Below are 22,024 nucleotides of genomic sequence, written 5' to 3'. Positions count from 1 at the left end.
GTCTTGTTTCCAAAATGGTATAATTTCTCTGGGGTTTGCATTGGTATCTCACGGGCCCTGCGAACATGACATGGCACTCCAAATCCAAACGTGTAAAAACAGAGCTGCAAAAGCAGAATTTTACTCCTTCCCTTCTCAGCTCTGCTGTGTGCCCAGCCTGTCAATTATTGGGATGTGTGGTATTGCCAGACTCGGGACAACCTTCAAAATGATTTTTGGGGTGTTTGTCTAAAGTGGCATGGGTGGGACACAATATAGTAGGCACTAAAATGGCATTTTTAAGATAAAAACACATTTTTTACTCTGCACCATTTACTTTGCATTAGATTTTGGCCAGCATGTTGGGTGTGATGCTCACCCCCCCAACCCCAGATAAGTTCTTTGAGGGGTCTAGTTTCCAAAACGGTGACATCTTTGGGGGTTTTCTATTGTACTGGTACTTCAGGGGCTCCTCAATTACACTGTGGCACCACAAAACATTTGCAGCCAAATTTCCCTTCCAAAAATCCATTAGCACTAATTCTGTTCTGGACATCGCTGTGCGACTAAAGAGCAGTTGACATCCAGATGTCTGGTATTGCCGTACTCGGAAGAAGCAGGGTAACAATTTTGGGATGTATAATTACCTCAAATTCTTTCTGAATGTGTCCATTTTAGGGTTAAATGAATAATAGAATAATAGAATAATCGTATTCAAAACTTGGAATTTAAAAATTTTCAATCCATCTTTGTTTGCTTCCAGAGAAAGATTTAAATGCTGATTTGAATAGTTTGAGATGTTAAGTTCATAAAATGGTGTGACTTGTGGGGGTGTATAGTACATAAGCCTTTATAGGGCATTTTCAAACTGGTCACCAAAAATTTAGCCTTTTTCAAATCTCTTGAAAATCTGAAAAGTTGCTACTAAAACTTCAAACCTTCTCACATCCGTAAAAAAAATGGAAACGTAAAACAAATTATGGAAATAAAAAGAAGACCAATGGCAAAAGGTTTCTACAAAAAAAGATTTGTGGTGTGAATTTTTGTCTAAAAAGTAGAACATTTGAAACTTTGAAAATTGTCATTTTTTTAAATTTTTTTTCCTAAATTATTAAATTTTTCACCAAAATGATGCTACTAACATAAACTACAATGTCTCACAAGAAAGCACTCTCAAAATCACAGGGATATGTTAAAGTGTTGAAAAGTTATTACCACAGGAAGAGACACTGGTCAAATAAAAAAAAAGGACTGAGCCTTAACTTACAAACAGGCTGCGTCCTGAAGGGGTTAACACTTGAGGTAGTTCTGAGGGAGAGTGTTACACACTGGGTGGGCGGGGCTTGTAGTCGCAGCCCAGCCAGGGAGGTCAGCCCTGAGAACACACTGAGGAGCTCACTGCTGGTGAGGAGACATGTTGTATGAGTGGCCCGCCGTCCCTGAGCACCTTCCTGTGAAGTGACCTCCTGCCCCGTGCCTGCCAGACTCCGTGCCAACACCCCCCGCCTCTTCTTGCACGCTTCCTCGTCTGCTAGTCTTGGGCCCACCTCCCTGTCTGAGAGAGGGAGAGATGGCTGCGGACGGAGCCAGGTCCAGGTTCGGGAATCTCGGCCACCGTGGAGGAGGAAGCAATAGCAGCAGCCCATCTTCTAGCCCGAAGCTTGGGGGCGGCAGGAGCAGGACACCCCCTCAGCAGCATAAACAGAGCCCTTCCTCACCTGGCAGCAAGCATCAGCAACTGAGGCAATCTCCAGCTGCTTCTCCGGGGCACAGCTTCAAGAAAGTCACTCTCACCAAGCCCACCTTCTGCCACCACTGCACGGATTTCATCTGGGGGCTGGGCGGCTACCAGTGTGAAGGTAAGGACATGTGTGGGGCTTGTTGCTGGGCATATTACTGCTCTGAATGGCAGAGGTGTGGCTGACAGGTAATGCTGAGGGGAAGACATGTCTATCCTGACAGGAAGACGACATACTGGCATCTCAGGAGGTGCAACAGGCGCCAGTGCACTATGTAGTCGAGCTGAATTTGTCATATGAGAGTCCAATGGCGAAACCTTATCAGCCCATAGTGGGCACCAGATTGTGTTGTAAATAAGCCACAGGCTGCTGAAGTTGTGCCCTGTGTTCTATCACTTGCTCATCATTTCAACATTACAACGTTTTTTCTGAGTGGAAGAAGAGGTCTTCATAAATGTGGGGTTACTGTCAAACATATTTTTAATACCATTGTGTTATATATTGCTACATCTGCCTCAACCAGTCACTGAGATATTGATATGAATGAGAGCTGAGCCCGGGAGGGCAGACTGCTGATACATTACAGACAGCAATGTTCATTTTGCTGTGACTGTAGTGTATCACAGCTGATAATGGTCTGACACTGAATTACTGCCTGTTGTTGTGGCCATAGAAATGGTTGAGATAGTGGTCATCTGATGTTTACACCATTGTATGATGCTTTCTGTTCCATTTTGGATTGTTTCTGTGTGGGTGATAGACTCTGGTTATATAGCAGGGGCCTTTGAGTAGATGTCTATAGGATACCCTTTGGGTGTACATGATTTTTGGAATCCGTATGGTACAATGTTGCGACTTCCATTCATAATGATAGAAAATGATATACTGTTATACATTATTGGATGGCTACAGGAACTGATGTTAGTGATATTATTTGTACTATCCTGTGGAAATTGTTAGCACTATGTATGGTCAAACAAGGCCCTTCTGTCACTGGTAGGAAGTGTGCAATATATTATATAACATATGGGCTCCATTCATGAGACCTGTTGGTCCTATGGCAGAAGCTCCTTGACACTGGATTGTGCCTGTGACATTGCTTCTCCGAATGATCCAGCATGTGTCTGGGATATGTGATCTAATCTTGTGAACACATGTTCCCGGGGAGCAGTGGCTGGATGATTAGGATCTGGCTAATTCCGAGCTGTCATGTCACAAAGATTTCTAGGCTCTCCCTTTCTGCTTTTCACAGGTTAGTTTCACTCGCAGTTTTGTTTGCTTTGGAGGCTATCAATGACTATGACACTGTGTAATACAGTATATGGCAGCATCCCTGATGTACTAGTCACAGAGTTTATCTCCTCCATTTGTTTACTAATTCAATATGATTAACACTTGATGTATTTGAGAAGTTAAATATTAATAACAGGGCCAAATGCTGTATAAAATGTGAGGAGGACCTGGCACCTCTCTTGACATGTGGTTTTATGGTTAAATCATAATCTGAAGTGCATGGTTTGTTTTTAGGCTGTAGAAACATCACATTTACATTTCTATGGAGTGTGTGCTTACAGTCTTTTAAGGTCTGAATTGATAGTGTAATGTTGGCTTCACAAAATGCAATATTTGACAAGTAAAGAAAAACTTTTTGGGGAAAAAACACAGGGTACATTTATTATGGCTTGTACACCAGTCTTCTGAAATAATTGCAATTACTACTGAACTGACACTACATCCCCCTTTGTGCCACCTCTGCCAAGTGGCCGTGAAGGAGGTGCGCGATCTCCGGCAGAATGGGCCAGTGCTTGGTGCTCCTGCTCTGCACCTGTGTACTCATTATAGCACACAAACTTTTATGACTTAATCATATGCCGGCTTGTGATAAATGTCCCCATCGAGTTCTAAAATCATCCCAAGTATTTTGGCTTGTTGGTTATTTTCATTGAAGTTAAAAAAAAATGTGTGAGTTTGTTTACCTAACACCACCGTTTAGTTGAAGTCACTTTTTTTTATTTTTGCCTTTACATTGCCATAAGATTTCTTATTTTCTGGGTGATAAATTCCGCTTCCCGTTGGCACAGTTACAGACTTCTTTTAAAAATGAGGTGAAATTAAAATTTACACGCTAATTTCTGCTTGGTTTTGCTTTTATCCCTTTCATTGTGCCATTGAAATAATTTATTTTCTTTCTTTTTACTAGTTTTTTTAGGACGCCTAGTCAATCAATGGCAATATGTTGATCGTGGCACTTAAAAGGGTAACACTCATGATAGGTGTTTATTGTATAAAGCAGTAGTTACTCGCCATGTATGGAGAGGGCTCAGCCCTTGAGTCGGCAATCATGCGCCATTAAAAGGTCTAAAAACACCTGCAGCACAGAGACGATGGACTTGTCTAATCACTTGAGTAGTGTCAAACTGATATGAATTTGCTGCTCTATGTTGAACTGAAAGCAGTGAAACGTTTTAGGCAAAATGAGAGGAATTTAACAAGAGCTGACATATGCGCCAATCTTGATTTCCCTCCTGCAGGGGCAAGTCATGCTGGATATTCTAAGAGGCTATATATCGTGCACCCGGATGAATTCAATGCCTGGCCCTGTCTGGAATAGAAATGATTCCTGATGTATTCTGTATTAAATGCAGAATAGGGTGATGGAGGAGAGAAGAAAAGTCGCAATTTCTGGCTATGCGTCAGAAGACTGGCTAACAAGGCATGATAAATTCACCACAAGATTGCCTACAATACAGGCTGGTTGGCATAGAACATTTTACCAGTGTTTAAGATTTTTGTTATTTAACTGATTTTCACTCCTATGGAAAATGTATCCATCATATAGAAACTGTCTGTGTTGATAACATGTGAAATATCACCTACAGACCTTTATTCTGCGGTGGATGTAGAACCAGAGCTGCCTGTTGCTAGGCAGCTGCTTCAGCTCGTTCATGCAATACCACTTCTGAATATGTGTCTCATACACTTGCATTGTACTGTACATTGCTGTAAATTTCTGGGGCAAATTTTACCATATATAAACAAAGCTGAAGGTCTATTTCACACAGCTTTATTTTTGGTCAATATTTTGTTAAAGTACTTGTAATCCAAAACCACGAGTGGATCTTGCAGAGAAAAGTTTTATCTAAAGATTTGTAGATCTTCTACGTTTAGGATCCATTGTTGGTTTTTGTCTCATTAATACTCACTCCAGCTTACAAATCAATTTTATTGCAACTGAAAAAGATTCTCACTTCTATTGTTCCATATGACTGTTTGTATTGTCCTCTAATGCCAGCAATGTGGAATGCCAGCAATTGCAATTATTATTCCATTTACACCTTCCCAATGCCAAGGCACGGCGGGGCTTGAAGGGGGTCAGGGCTGTCGAGGGAGTGAGCCGAAGCGGGGTGTTCCTGCCCCACATTCCCCTGCTGCAGCCAGCGAACTTTCACAAAAGAGAGTTCACATGATGCTCATATTTTTACGACCAGTAGGGCCTGGTGTAGAAGTATATACTTCGTGGCCACCCTGCCAGATACAGCAGGAGACCTAAACCTCCATATATCTGGAGAAGCCTCCGTATAGAGAGCCGATGTATGATAACTACCCCTCTTCTTGGACCAGATGTGGCAGTGGGGGTTATTTCATGGTGACAATCCTTTTCTTCTTACAGGAGGGGAGCTGGCACTAGAGATGTCTGACAACAGTCGGCTCGGGAAATAAAAGTTTCTTTTGCCAATTAAGGCTGCTGTGTAGGCGTGTGGAGTCTTGTAGCTGTGGATGCTCCACTAAGGGGATTCTGGGAAAATATGCATACATTCTCTCCTAGCTTATTTATGTTTATCTAGAATGTGTATCCATATTTATACAGGTCTATCAGCGACTGACTTGTTCATAAGGGAAGGCGATATCCCTTCTGTCGTAGTATGACTGTCTGCTTCCAGTTAAAATGATTTCATATGAACTCTTGATTTTATTATGTAGCTGGTAGTTACGTAATGTGGATTGGCTGTTTCCTCACCTTATGCTCAAAAGCTGCACGCAGATTGTAGAAAACACGTTCTCTTATTGTAGTGCATATTGTGATGAATTGCTCATTGGCAGACAGCAGCTCCAGAGTAATTCAGCTCCAGATCATTGTTGTCTTTTACAGAACAAATATTCAGCTCAAGCCTTCTAATAAGCCACATGATTTAAACATAACCCTGTATGGGCACAGAAAATGGAGCCTTTGGAGTTCAAGTTTTTTTTTGTGGGCAGTTTGTGTACATGTTCTTTGCAAGTACAATGGTCATGGCCTGGAGGGCCGCCAATGCTGGATTCTGCCTACAATGGAGGGTTGGGATTGGTAGTGATATCTTATTACATCAAGGATTAATAGGCATTCATTTTGCCAGGCACTATAAATGTGTAATAATCACCTTTGTATGGAGAAATTATTCATAGGTTACTGTAATATTCCGGTGAGAACGCCCATGGCGAATAATACCTTACTAAAGCCATAGACAAGATTACAGTGTACCAGGAATAATTCTTAGTATATTATATTAGAAATATGTGTGCTGTTCATTGTTATGTCCTACATAAAATGATGAGGATTGAATTATGTGATAATAATGTATGGCAGTATTAATCTACATGGTAAATTATGACATTCCCTTATTGTCATCTGGAGAATCATTAACCTGCCAGCTACCAGCATTTAGCAGGACACATACATTTAAAATGTTAAGATCCAAAAAAGAGGGAATGTGAAACCTTTCATCTCTGATATTGTCACTTGAATGTATAAAATGAAAGACTTTATGTAAATGAGCCTGAGGGGCTCCAAGCTCCATTAACAACTATGAAGCCTGGAGCCCCTCAGGCTCATTTACGTACAGTCTTTCATCCTGGTGGTAGTTGCCCTTTCACTTAAGCACCACAAACTGCCACAAAAGACGTGTGAGGCAGATTTATCAAAAGTGTCTCAGGGATTGCACAGTTAAGCCTGTAGCCTGAGAGATCTTGGTCTGACAAAATGAATCATTGCTCATAGAATTTACCTGAATGCACCTAGAATTACTGAATTGAATATGGATTTTGATTTAAGTTTAGTAATTCTGTGTTCTGTTGGTTAAATCTGTCTTGTGGACAGTTGCCTTTGGCCTAGAGAAGTGGTGGCGAACCTATGGCACGGGTGCCAGAGGCGGCACTCGGTCCTTTCTGTAGGCACCCGGGTCACTCAAAGAATCTTCCTGCAGTTCCAAGTAACTTAAAAGATGCTGCTTTCAGTTATATATTAAAGTAATACTTAGTTTCTTGGGACTGAGAGGGAGAATGAGTAGACAGGGCAGATTTATCTTTGGAGGAACTCCTGCTAGCCCCACGATTCTCTGTGTACAGAGGGACACTGGAAAGAAGCTAAAGAGTTGCAAATTTTCCATCTTGTCCTCTGGAGGCCAATATGATCGAAGGTTGTTGAAGAACAGGGAGCAATAAGTTACTGCTTTTGGTTGGCACCTGGCAATAAATAAGGGGGGTTTTGGGTTGCAGTTTGGGCACTCGGCCATTAAATGGTTCGCCATCACTGGTCTAGAGTATTATGCTTTACCAAACTTATCAAAGTTTCTGATGCTGCGTGGTAAATTTGACGAATTTTAAGACTGTGACTTAGGCCACTCCCCTTTTTGCAGAGGTCATATAATATGTGCGTGGTGTTTTTTCTTCCTATCTTCAGCATCTATATACAGGGAAAGATCTCCCCTGGTGGTTTCTTCATCAGGAGGTGGACCTTTAAATGTAGAGCCCCAATCTACAGGCTTTATAATATTTTTGACGAAGATGGACAGAGGACCTAGTCAATGGTATCGGTGAACTCTATCTAAAAGATTTGAGGTGCTGAAACACACGATACATCTTGCTTCAAAACACGATTTTATATACCTTTCTTCTCACTAGCATACATAAAAGATTAGGACTTTGCAATGATTAAAGCATTCTGATTCTGTATTCTCAGACCACATGGAGTTTCTTTGTAGTTTATCATGTAAACACGTTACTTTATACCTTATAATTTCAGCCTGTATTATGCTCCAAATCATGGAACCAGAGCAATGGCAACCACTGTGAACAAGCACCGACCAGCGTAGTTCCAGTGCAAAAACAGTGACAAGACTTTCTTTTAGTAAATGTTAACAAAAGACAAGAAACAAAAATGAATAGGAATATAGACCCCAGAGGTCACACAAAAGCAGTATTTTTAGCTCAGGAGTACAAAATTTATAGTAAAGCAAATAAATAACATGCAAGCATATATTTTACCAGCTTCCTATTTTATGCAGGAAAACCATTATAACAACTATAAATGGAATATTTTGGAAGTTCTACATTTAATTAAAATAACCAGCAATTGGGGCAGCAATTATTAAAGGGGGTTTTGCATCTAGGCTATTTGTAGGCTATTTGTAAAAATATGATAAGTAATAAACGATAGATGCAGGTCCTACCACTGTGACCATGCCATCTTGTAAATGGTGGTCCGCCAAGCCCATTCTTGCAGCATGTCTGAACATAGAGGGTGCTGTACATGTGCTGCCAGTCTACGTTCTCCTCTATGGAAACAGCTGGCATATGTTCTCAGCTATTGTTGCTCACATAGACATGAGTGGATAGGGACTGCTCATGCACTGCAGGCTCTCCATTCAGCCTAGCAGTGGGATCATCTATTTATGACTTATTCACAGGAGATGATACAAATGTTTCCTGCATCATGTGGATGGGATTGGTGTACTATGACTACATTTCTGCAGGGAAGCCACCAGTGATATCACTGCGGCCAACCTGTTGAGATAACATACAACATGATCTATACATGTATGTATTTACACTGGTAGCTCTGCTATCCCTACAGCAATTATTTAACTGCACCCCTATGCCCCCAGGGGAGAGCCAATGTTCAGCTCTGCGCTTACACCTTACATGTATGTATTTCTTACTCTTTCTATTGTGGCATTTATTAAGCTATGGTTGTAGGCCTGTTGTGTATTTTTTTGCCTTGTTAAAAGTCCAAAACAAGTACAGACTGTCCCCTACTTAAGAACACCCGACTTGCAGACAACCCCTAGTTACAAACGGACCCCTGGATTTTGGTAATTTACTGTACTTTAGCCTTAGGCTACAATAACCAGCTATAACAGTTATCAAAGGTGTCTGCAATTAACCTTCATTATTAATTCTGGTTCTGATGACAACCCAACATTTTTAAAATACAATAGTCATAGAGACCCAAAAACTTTTGCCTGGAGCTACAATTATAAAGTATACTGTTCTGACTTGCATACAAATTCGACTTCAGAACAAACCTATCTTGTACGTAACCCAGGGACCGCCAGTATTGCTATTTTCCTGATACAATTGTTTTGGTCACAGAGCCATAATATAACTTAATGCACTACTCCACTCTGCTCTGCTTCCATTTTCGAATAGAGATTAGAACTGTCCCCTTGTATAAAAGGCCTACTGTTGCTGAAGCATACATTGCAAAAGAGATTGTATTGTCACTTCCAGCTGTTCGCATTTGTTGATATAATAGCCAAAAATAGCACACACAAGATCAACAAAGAGCATGAGCTGCTGGACAGCATTGTCCAAATCTTATTAGTTGCAAAATTCTCTTTATTTTATTGGTTGCTTTATGTGACATGTCTCCTATTGCACATTAGAGTGTTATGTGCAATAAAAAAAAATTTCTTTAAGCATGCCTAGTGGATGTTTGGCTAAATCACCTTTAAATCTTCGAGCACCAGCGTACTCGCCAGGCTGCTGTATTAGGAGCATGGAGAGGAAAGGAAGTATGGGAGGCAGCTGGGGGCTGCAGGGGAGCTGGGGACCGGAGTGAGGCACGGGTGTGCCCAGGAGTCGCAGGAAATGCCATCCCACACCATTACTGATGGTGTGAGATGGAAACCCACTGCCAAATCGGTCATGCTGATGGATGTTGCATACACAGTAGATCATTCTCCACAGCGTCTCCTGACTCTTTCACGTCTGTCATTGTGCTCAGTGAAAAACATATGGCGCCCGTGGCGAATTTGCCAATCCTGTTGTTCTCTGGCAAATACCAAGCATCCTGCACGGTGTTTGGCTGTAAGCACAACCTCCATCTTTGCACGTCGGACCCTCATTCCATCCTCATGGAGTCGTTTTAAACCATTTGTGTAGACACATGCACATTTGTGGCCTGCTGGAGGCACCATATATACTCGAGTATAAGCCTCGTTTTTCAGCACAAAAGAATGTGCTGAAAACCCAAACTCCGTTTATGCTCGAGTAAAAATTTTTTATCAAAACTCACCTTTCTGGCTTCCCCCGCTGCTGGCTATATACTGGGGCAGGGGGCTGGCTATATACTGGGGGATATGGGCTGGCAGGTTTAATACTGGGGGGCAGGTGCTGGCTATATACTATGGGGCAGGGTCCGGCAGGCGATATACTGGGGAGGCTGTGAAAAATGCATTTCCCACCCGCGGCTTATATTCGAGTTAATAGGTTTTACCATGTTTTTGTGGTAAAATTAGGGGCCTCGGCTTATACTTGTGTCTGTTTATACTCAAGTATATACGGTAATTTTGCAGGGCTCTGGCAGTGCTCCTACTGTTCCTCCTTGCACAAAGGTGGAGGTATCTGTTCTGCTACTGGGTTGTTGCCCTCCTATGGCTCCCTCCACGTCTCCTGGTGTATTGGCCTGTCTTCCGTTAGTGCCTACAGCCTCTGGATGCTACACTGACAGACCTTGCAAACCTTCTGGCCACAGCTTGCATTGATGTGCCATCCTGAATGAGCTGCACTGAGTGATTTGAGTGAAGTGCTATGTGTTGAAGAAGTTTCTGCTACACGCTTGCAATCACTCTGCCATGCAGATGTATGAGAGGTCCAACTCATGCTGCAGAAACAATTCCTCAAACCATGACACTTCCTCCTCCACCACCTTTCACTGACCTTTTTTTTTTTTACACACTTTAAGCTCAGTCTTTCCCCATTTTGTTGATGAACATTGATGTTTCCCATCAATTCAAAATAAATTAAACTTGCTTTCATCACTAAAATGAAATGTGGACCACTTCTTAGCTGTCCTAAGTAAATGCTCCTTTGCAAAGGTTTTATTCTTTCTGCTATTGAGAGGTTTGGTCTTTGCAGAGTGGGCTTTCAGTCCTAATGCACTTAAACGTTGTAACCGTGTATGATGAGACATATCCTTGCCCTTTTCAGTGGTGAATTGCTGAGCAATTCCAGCTGTAGAGTTAAAACGATTATCAAGGAGATTTTCCACATCAATATGTGCTCTGTTGCATTTGTCTTTCGAGGGTGACCAGCCTTCTTTGGGGACTCCAATGAGTTTGTGATATTGCAATTATACAATATTTTAAAAATCACTTGGAACAACCAGCTTCTCTTGCTATGGCTGATAGTCACCCCTCTGGCAGTTAAATATGGTTTGTCAGATTATTAAGGAAATTAGCACCAGACAACGACCTTGACATTTAGGTCTCCGGCAGGTGATGTGTGCAAGAAAAATAGAGGGACTGGCTGATGTACTGGTTCTCCCTGGGGCAACCCCTTAGTGTCCGTAATATATGTCCCCGGGTAATGGGTGGGGACTCGAGCGAGTATAAGCAGAGGGTGGGAAATGCATTGGTCACAACCCCTCCCCCAGTATATAGCCTGCCAGCGCCCTATAGTATATAGCCTGCCAAAAAACATTGTACTCACCGGTCCTCTTCTATCGCTCGATGCTCCAGCATCTGCTCTGTGTCCCCATGTGGTCCGTCGCAGGCACCTGCTGACATCATAGTGTGTGCCGATACCGACGCACACATTAGAATTTCAGCATGCGGGTGACGTCACGATGTCTTTGACGGACCGCCTGGTGGACCTTTGTTTTTTTTCTTCTTGACTTGAGTATAAGCCGAGTAAGGCTTTTTCAGCACATTTTTTGTGACCTTGTGACCACCTATGACAGTGGTGGCGAACCTATGGCACGGGTGCCAGAGGTGGCACTCAGAGCCCTCTTTGTGGGCACCCAGGCCATCACCAGAGAGGACTCCAGGTATCTTCCTGCAGTCCCAGACAGCCAAGGACTTGCTGTGCAAGGAGCTATTTTAAAGTAACAGTGCTACTTGGGACTACTGGAGGAGGGGGAAGGTGTGGACAGATCTGGATAATCATTGTAGCTCCTTCTCCGGCCCTGACAATTCTTCCTGTTTATGGGACCCTGGAGGGAAGCTACAATGATCATCCAAATTTCTTTTATTTTCTTCTTTTATTGGTGTTCCCCAGGGTGCTGATATGAATGAAAGCTGTGACAGAGCAGGGAGTACAAATCACAAATTACATTTTTGTGTTGCCATCGATAAATAAGTGGGCTTTGGTTGTAGTTTGGGCACTTGGTCTCTAAAAGGTTCGCCATCACTGGCCTATGATATTGATTGAGCTTTACTGTGCTGTGGGTTGTCCAGCCAGTGACCATGTTTGGAGTGCACTACACTTTGATTTAGATGACTCAACCTACAGTTTATTGTCCTTTTCACTTCATTCTTCATGATCAGAAGAGTTGTCAGCATGAGGTTGTTACGAAGACATGAGGATATAATAACAAGAGAGGGGTGTAGCACAACCACAAATAAGTCTTTTTGAGCCAATGCACAAATACCAACATGAAAACAATACCAAAAGAAAAAAGAGTGCATTCAAGGGCTCTGGTATAGTACAAAGTGAAAATCCAAGTTTATTAGACAAAAAATATAATGACAAATGTTCAGAAACAATACACACATTTAAAATCATTTAAAAATACTATATACATGAAAACATACAGTCACCTGGTATGGTGAATCTGTAAACTACCCCCCGACCAACACAAGGTAAGTGGTACAAGGCCAACCTGACTGACCAACAGTAAGATAAATGCTTCAGTTGCTAAATAAACAAGGTGGGTCCCCTAACCTATCTAAACATGTCAAAAGCCAAATGGCAGCCTCCGGCTCCATACAAGATGCAAAAAGATGTATTGTAGGCAGATAAGCATGAAAAAAAGCATGAATGGATAACAAGAAGAGGACTCTGATATAAGCGGCGGACCTATGAGCAGTCAAGGAGGGCACAAGTGGACGAGGGTGACGGGCTCCCCACGCGTTTCGTCGTGCAAAGCACAACTTCCTCAGGGGTATGTGGCCCATAGTGATCGCTACTGACCTTTTATAGTCCCTGGAAGGAATGAGAAAGCGATTGCAGCGTGCCATTGCGGTGGAGTGCCAAACCGGAAATAGATCCGGAAGTGACGTATACTCGCATGCGCTACCCCGGCCGGGGATTGTTTGTTTGCACAGGTACCATGGAGACCCTGTGACTCATACAGGGAGCGCAAAAAAACGCAATTACCAAGATGAACAATGCCTGAAAATAGGCAAGAAAGCGGCCACCTGAATTACAAATAATAAAGAAGTCGATATATATAGATCTATAGTGCGACTCAAGATGTGTAAATGTTAACGGTTGCTAACGGTCAGCAAAGCACATATTATAGGGACTAGAAAAGGAGGCAAGTAGTGCAATCATTCAAGTATGATAAACAATTAGGTTTGAGTTACATATGGTGAACATCTGTCTATAAAAAGCTTCAATTTACCAAATAATAATAATAGATTATATCATACATCGAGAAGCAATTATCATAGTAAATGCGGTACAGAGAGTATTATTGGGGTAGTAAAGAAATCAGGCATCTTATCAGAACACGGGAGCTGCATGAGGTCTGCAGGAATATTTCCTGTTATCCTACACAGGGGGATTCACCTGAAAGTATATAAATCACAGGACATTTTCTCAATATTTTACAAAGAAAGTAACAGAATGTAGGAACAATAGAACAGCAATAGTCTCGTATTAGCATCACTGGATCTTCGTAAGGACATCTCATATGCGGAAAAGGTGAGTAAACCATCTTGTTGAACAGTATGTAGGTAAGTAACTTGGAAGGTCCCATCGCATCCAAATAGTAGTATCCAAGTGAAGGGGAGAGCAGGATAGACAAATGCATATGTCACATATCCTAATTGTTACGTAAAAAAGGGGGAAAGTTAGGAGGTATTCTACTCGAAATTATTTGAGAGGAAAATGTGCATATTAGAGACATGTTAATAAATGTGACTGGAAAAAGATCTAGTGATGCAGTGCTGAAAATAAAGTGAAGCTGTATAAATGGAGTGCCGTGAAATCTGTACATTAGGTGCAAGAAGAGGAAAAGGAATGGGTGTTGGTGAAAGCCTTGTGGAAGTAGGGAAAGTGAATGTGCGCAATAATAGGGGACCGGAAGGGTCCAAACTACTGGGGGTGAAACAATAAATGTGACACCCAAGTGAGTGATAGGGGAACAAAAAGGACCATAAGGGTCCAAACTATTGAGGGTGAAAAACCCAAACGCGTGCTGGGGAATGTGTAAAGGGGTGTGAAAGAATGTAGAAAGGGTGAATATTATACTATATCTGTGATAAGTGGGCTGAAGGGTCCCTTAACCCAAGATAATAAGATAAGGGAAGGAATAAACTGATAAGTGCACTTACCCACTCTGACTTACAGATGACAATCTTGAGGGATTCACGAGACTGGAGGATGGAGAGTCATCATCTTTGCTTATAAAAACCTGTGTACAAAAGTTCTTCATTTAGGCCCAAGGGCGAGAGACATTTCAGTTTGAAGATCCACCGGGCTTCACGCCGTAGTAGTTCCAAATAAATGTTCCCTCCCCTAATATTGGGGCGAATTTTGTCCAGACCAACCACTCGTAATCCCTTGGACTTACCATTATGGTGGTTGCGGAAATGCGTGGCAACTGAGTAGAGAAGTTTGCCTTGTGTGAAGTGGGCATGGGCGTTATTGATGCTTGATAGATGTTGCTGGATCCTCCTTCTCAATTCTTGTGTCGTCTGACCAACGTATACCTTGTGACAGGGGCAAATCAAAGCATAAACAATATTCCTGGATCTACAATTAATGTAGTCTGACAGAAGAAATTTTTCTTGGTTCAAGGGGTTAATGAATTCACCTATTGGGCACACCAGATTGCATACCGAGCAGTCGCCACATGGGAACGATCCTTTTAATTTAAGACCCCTTCCCAGGGGTTTTGTTGGACGGGAAAAGTGACTCCTAGTTAATTGATCCTTAAGGTTATAAGACCTTTTTGCTATAAGCTTGGGCTTGTTGTCAATGAATGGTCTCAATTTAGGTTCCGAATTTAGGATGTGCCAGTTCTTATTTAAGATCCTCCAAACATCCTTCCACTGGTTATTATATTTCGTATAAATACCCAGCTGCGAATTCGATCTTCTTGGCTTGGATGTCAGATGGTCCGATCTAGGTGTGGAACATGTCCTTTGGAAGGCTTGTGAAATGACCCTCCTTGGGTAATCTCTACCTTTGAACCTATCCGTTAGGTCCCGTGCATTAGCCCTAAAATCCTTTTCCAAAGTACAGTTCCTCTTAAGACGGATAAATTGGCCAATCGGTATGCCGGCTTTGAGATGTCGGGGGTGAAAGCTTTGGTAGTGAAGTAAACTGTTAGTGGCTGTGTCTTTTCTATGGAGGTTCGTGCATAAAGAGTTGTTCACAATGTAGATTTTCAGGTCCAGGAAGTCCACTGCTGTATTTGAAAGAGTAGATGTTAAGATGATATTAAACGAGTTCTTATTTAAATCAGAAATGAACTGATGACACAAATCAACCGGGCCCTCCCACAGAAAGATCACGTCATCAATGAAACGATGCCACCATTTAACATGTTGCTGGAATAATTGGGATGGGTACACGTGTGCGTCCTCCCACCAACCCAAAAAAAGGTTGGCATAGGAGGGCGCACAACGTGCACCCATCGCTGTTCCCGAAACTTGCCTAAAAAACCTCGAATCAAACAGGAAGTAATTGTGCTTAAGTATGAAATCCAGAAGATCCAACAAAAATGAATCAAACCTGCGATCACCAGTGGAAAATTTGTCCAGGAAATAAGAAACTGCCCGCACGCCATCAGTATGTGCAATATTAGAATATAGGGATTCCACGTCAAGTGTCACCAACAAAACCTCATTCGGTAATTGAGTATGCTGTATTTTCAACATGAGGTCTGTGGAATCCCTAATGTACGAAGGTAATGACAATACCAATGGCTGTAGAAAAAAATCTATGAACATGCAGGGTTTCTCGCAAAGGCCACCTATCCCTGCCACAATGGGTCTGCCTGGTGGGCAGGTCAGAGATTTGTGGACTTTGGGCAACATATAGAATGTTGGGACCACAGGATCAGAGACCATCAGAAATTTTTGTTCTTTTTTAGTAATGATGCCATAATTCAGGGCTGCATCAAGTAATGTAGCCAATTTTTTAGTGAACACCTCAGTCGGATTAGAGGGTAGAGTAGAATAATAGGTCTTATTATCGAGTTGTCTCTTAGCCTCTCTTACGTAAAGTTCTATGGGCCACAACACCACATTCCCCCCCTTATTTGCTTCTTTGATAAGGAAGCTGGTGTTTGAGGATAGTTGCCTGGCTTTTGACCCAATTACAGTGATACTGGTTTTGAGGGATGCCTTTTATGTAGTTAAAAGTTTTAAAGAAATATGTAATATATTATTTTAACCCCTTAAGGACGCAGGGTTTTTCGGCTCATTTCTCGCTCTCCAACTTCAAAAATCCCTAACTTTTTCATTTTTCCGTGTACAGACCTGTGTGAGGGCTTATTTTGTGCGTAACAAATTTTACTTTCCCGTAATGTTATTTATTTTAACATGCCGTGTACTGCGAAACTGAAAAAAAATTCCAAATGTGGAAAAATTGAAAAAAAACCACACGTGCGTCACGTTCTTGTGGTCTCAGTTTTTACGACTTTCACTCTTCGCTCCAAATAACACGCCTACTTTATTATTTGGTTCGGTGCGATCGCGGTGATACCAAATTGTGTGAGGGGTCATTTTTTGCGAAATGAGGCGACGTTTTCATTGCTACCATTTTGAGGTCTGTGTGACATTTTGATCATTTTTTATTTCATTTTTTATGTTATGTAAAAAGGTGTAAAATGTCGCATTTCGGACATTTGGGCGCCATTTCCCGCCTCGGAGGTCACCGCCGCCCGTAACCGGTTTTATATTTTGATAGATCGGGCACTTTGGGACGCGGCGATACCTAATATGTCTGTGATTTTTACTGTTTATTATGTTTTATATCTGTTCTAGGGAAAGGGGGGGGTGATTTGAACTTTTAATATTTTATTAATTTTTTTTATTTTTTTAAACTTTTTTTTTTCTTTTTTTTTTCACTATCTTTTAGACCATCTAGGGTACATTAACCCTAGATGGTCAGATCGCTCCTACCATATACTGCAATACTACAGTATTGCAATCTATGGCATTTTTGCAGCACATTCATTACAATGAGCCACTGGCTCATTGTAACGAACCTGCATAAGCCATGTAGCCTCGTGTCAAAAGAAGACCCGAGGCTACCATGGTAACCGATCGCCGCCCCCGATGACGTTCGGGGGCGCGGCGATCGAAAAAAAGATGGCGGCGCCCGTGCGCCGCCATCTTTTAAACGCCGCCAACTTTGCCAGCGGCGTTGAGAGGGTTAATAGCCACGATCGGTGCAAGCACCGACCGCGGTTATTAGCGGTGGGGGTTTTGTGCAAAATGCAAAACCCCCCACCTCTGTATGAAGAGGACTCAGCCCGTGAGCCCTCTTCATACACTCCTTATACCTCTGCGCCGTAGAGCTACAGCGCAGAGCGTTAAGGGGTTAATACACCAATCTCTTGAGTCATTTCTCTTTTGGAAGTAATTTTGTTTTATTTTGCATGTGTAGATACCGTATGTACGTAACAAAGTTGTAATTAGAATAGAATTGTTCTTTGTGAACAATTCATTCATATACTTACATGCTTGTCTGCCAGTGTGAGCAGTGTTGTGTGTTTTTTTTTTTTTTGTTTTTTTTTTTGTTTACATTTTCTTATCTTTATTTTTTCTTTTACAAATTTTGCTGCCTCAGGATTTTTACTCTTAGAATGGAAAGTAATATACAGATGACCACTACAGTCTACCAGGAGTCATTGTGACCTGAAAACCAGGTGCTTATTGCTTTATTTTTTAATGAAAATTTTAAAAAAATTATTAAACTTTTTGTCGGTGTAGGTTGTCACCCATTAGTGGGGCCAACGCTGGGGTAAATGGACTCCGTGGTCCCTGGTAGATTAGAAAGGTGACGCAAATAGCTTCAGCTGAGGCCACTAAAATACTTCATGCCCTTCCGAGAGCGCCTGAGCACAGACACTTGACACTGGAACAGCAGGGTTTCTTTCTTATCCCTGCCTCAACCCACATGGTGAGTTCCTGGATCCTGCTATGGCAGTCCTTGTACACTTGAATTGCATTTTTACACTTCAATCACAAATCTGTGGATAGCTATACAGTAATATGGGAGACCCTGCTTATTTAGAATCCTGTTATTCCAGAAAGCTTAGACCTCTTATAAAGACTTGAAAGTTCTTCTTAAATTATAAGCGTTTCACAATAAGTAAAGTTGTATATTGTGATGTAAGCGGCTGGGTAACAATGTTCTAGATTTGCTTGTTAAATATTTCACAATAATGCTGGGATCATCCTGTTATTAAGCGTGTAAGATGGAAGTATCTGTTAATAGATTTCTATAAAGATAATCGTCTGTGACTTATTTAATATGCAGTTATTATAAGCCATGCAATTTCATAAAGACAGCTGCTGTCTCTCAGAACGCTCTGCAATATCTGAGATTGCCTCACATCATTTCTGCTTCCTGTGTATCCCCTGGGAGCATAGTATGATGGCTTCCTTGGCTATTTGACTGCTAAGATCTTTGGTGACAAATGCCTCCTCCCCTATTGAAGCAGTAACCTTGCATAGGACCTGAGAAAATGCATAGCATGTACTAGATTTTCCTATCACATGCAAAAATGTTTCTCTCGTAAAAATAAGTTTTCTTCTTTTGTTTCCAACGTATGGATTCCAACAAAGCATAGTCTTTTTTTCGGCTCAAAAAATGAATGTTCACTCCTTATTGTCAAACTACAATTATTGAGTATTGTGGTTTGTGAAAAAACAAACCTCCACAGCACCATTAGCCATTGATATACTGAATGTCAATTTACAATTTCTAACATTGTGCTGCTCAATAGTTTTCAAGACCATGCAACATTAATAGCTGCACAATTTGTATAGCGTCAAAGTGGGGTCCTAGGCAATGTGTCTTCTCTAGCAAGATGCTACAGCAAAACTCGCCCTCATACCAGCATCACATAATTTAACCCATTTAGGGTTAATTTAACCTATAACCCATTTAGGGGTAATTTAACCCATTTTAGGGGTTTAAACTCATTTTTAAAACTGCACCCCTCAAACGATTCAAAACAGCCTTTGGTAAACTTGTTAACAATTTAAACATCTCATAAGAATTAAAATAAAATAAAGGTTTTATTTGGAATTTTAAAATTTTGTCCTAAAATGTACATGTTCATGCAGTATAAAAACACATCTCAGATTTTGTTGTGCAGTTTCATACGAGTAGGGCAATATGGAAGGAGCCATCGTGCTTTTAGAGTGCAGAATATGATCACGTTGTTTTCAGATGCCATTATGTGTTTAAAAAGTGAACAGTGAACAGCTTTTCTAAAATGCAGTAATATCCCACGCATGGTTACAAACTGCTTTATAGGCACACAAAATGGCTCGTAAAGGAAGGAACGTCTATTGGCGGATTTTGTTGGAACAGATTCAGGTGCTATGTCCTAATTGCTGAACCCCTAAGATCGTAGGGCAGTAAAAACCCCAAAAGAGTGGACCTATTTTAAAAACTAGACCCATCAAAGATTGCGGTAACACTATATTTGGAGGCGCAATACTTTTGGTGGGGGGGGGGGGGGGGTTTGCACAAAAAAATAATCTATTCACATGTCACATGCAGCCGGCCTCCTGCATTGATCGCCTTGATCCACATGACGTTGGGGAACATCCTGGTGGCTGAAACAGAAGCTCCCCATGACATTCCCCATAGTCTTGGTGGTTTAAAGGATTAATGGATAGCGCACAGATAAATTTTTTTTTTTTTATGGGCTTGCACACAAGGTTGTGGCTTTCATGCCCATGTTTGAGCAGACTATGTTTGTGCAGCCAAGCTGGGAGGAGGTCAGATTGCATTTTATACCCTACCACAGGGGACAAGTTAAAAGAAAACTATCACTGCATAACAGTAAAATTAAGCTACACATACTCATCTATTGTCCTCTTTATCCCGGCACTGGTCTTTTTTTAACCTTGTGGCACTGCTAGTTATTCACGCCTCCTGCTTGATGTCACATGAAAAATTAGAAGCCCATTGCCAGACATCACGTCCCCGCACTCCAGCCTGCTTTTTAGAAGTCTATTTTTCAGACTATTCTGGTGTGTCAAGATTAAAGACGACCAGCATCGTGATTGAGGTGAAGAGGACAATAGGTGACTATGTTTACCTTAATTTTAATGGTATGAAGTGGTATATTTCCGGGTCACGGGTCGGCCGCGGTTGAATGGAGAGGGCTCAAGGGCATATCACAGCAAAGACTTAACAGTAACACCCGCAAATTGCAGCTTTGCCGGCGGCTTCAAAAAGATTGGGGCTATTCTGGGGGCACTACAGTGGAGTCCTTCCCATCTTATATACCCTGAACTTGTAGGTATACTCTGATGAACTTTCACACAGCTTATACATCTTCACACCATACCTTTCCCTCTTATTGGGCAGCTACTGGCGGAATTGAAGTCTCCCTTTAAATTATACCAGGGACTCGCCTGTGCTCAAATGTTTGGTGGGATATATGCCTGGGCAAACCTGGCACTAAAGTGATCTAATATGGGCCTGACCTTAAATAAACAATCATAATTGGGTACATCTCTGGGTGGGCACTGTGTTGTCAGTGTAGTGCATAAACTTAAAGGGCTATTCTCGCCTGGGCATTAACATTCAGTTTGATTACTCTGCCATTAATAAACATTTCTTCAATTAGATGTTATTAAAAAAAAATGTTCCTCTGTGAAGATAATTTTCCATAAATGTAGTCATGTTGTCCCTTAGAAACAAGATGGCTTCCTCGGATACGGCCACCTCCGCTGGAGTGATTGCACAAATAAACAAAAGGTTATTGTATATGAAATGTCCGGGAGTTACTACAGGTCCCACAGCCGTCCTGTGGTAATGATTGCTGAATCCTGGTGGTATGGCAGGACCCTATAGCGCAAGTCTGGCCTCCGCTGCCAAAGTGTGACGTGGTCGTATCCGAGGAAACTATCTCGTTCTAAGGGACAACATGACTACATTTATGAGAAATTATCTTCACACAGGAACATTTTTTTTTAATAACATCCAATAGAAGAAATGTTTATATATGGCAGATTAATGAAACTGAATGTGAATGCTGAGACAAGAATGCCTCTTTAAGGATGGCTTCAAAGCGCATTCTGCTCATCAACATGCGGAACATCGGGGTGTGGTACAGAATGTCTGTGCTCCAGTAGTCCCTGATTGCGGGCTTCTTTACAATCCAAAATGAAGAGGGGTTTTGGGCAATATGCAGTGCAGCGTAGAGATTGGTCTGGACTACAATTAAATTCAACAGCTCCTCATCAAAAAAAAAACTTTAAAAAATCCACAGCTCTGAGACCTGCGATGTCAAATTTAATTCCAGGTTGGCCCAAAAAGTCGGGGACCTGAGGGGTATAATTATCTGGGGCTACCCATGTGGGGGTCAGTGGAAGCCCGGGCGCTGCAACCGCACAGATGGCACAAAAAATAGATAAGTACACCCACTATGGGTACACCTACGGTGATCTGGAAATGAATAATACCAGGCAACAAAAAAAAACCTATGTGCACTGCGCAAAAAGGTGCTACAGATGCACCGAGCTTGCCCTATGACAACCTAACTACCGCTAAAGATACTGTGCAGCGCTGTTCACACGGCATGCTGAAAAGTTGGGCAGCACGGTGAGTAGCACATCTGCCATGCATCACTGGAGTCCTGGGTTCTAGTCCCACCAAGGTCAACATCTGCAAAGAGTTTGTATGTTTTCTCCGTGTTTGCGTGGGTTTTACTCCGGGTACTCCGGTTTCCTCCCACACTCCAAAACATACTTGTAGGTTGTTTATATTGTCAGCCCCATGGGGACAGGGATCAATTTGCCATGCTTTGTGCAGCACTGCGTAATCTGTGTGCGCTATATAAA

At 41.9% G+C, this 22,024-nt stretch overlaps 1 protein-coding gene across 1 annotated transcript in view; it reads left to right on the top strand.

The window, feature by feature from the left end:
- The first annotated feature begins 1,304 nt into the window (after nucleotides 1-1,304).
- DGKQ (diacylglycerol kinase theta) overlaps nucleotides 1,305-22,024 on the top strand; it is a 115,071-nt gene continuing 94,351 nt past the window's right edge. The window contains exon 1 of the mRNA XM_072155398.1: nucleotides 1,305-1,838. Within this exon, the coding sequence (XP_072011499.1) occupies nucleotides 1,550-1,838 (289 nt within the window). The 5' untranslated portion in view covers nucleotides 1,305-1,549. The remainder of the gene's footprint in view (nucleotides 1,839-22,024) is intronic.

The sequence above is a fragment of the Engystomops pustulosus genome, chromosome 1 (genome assembly GCF_040894005.1).
Source record: "Engystomops pustulosus chromosome 1, aEngPut4.maternal, whole genome shotgun sequence".
Classification (NCBI taxonomy): Eukaryota; Metazoa; Chordata; class Amphibia; order Anura; family Leptodactylidae; genus Engystomops; species Engystomops pustulosus.
The sequence above is the reverse complement of the archived record's forward strand: the minus strand, read 5'-3'. Positions and strand labels throughout refer to the sequence as shown.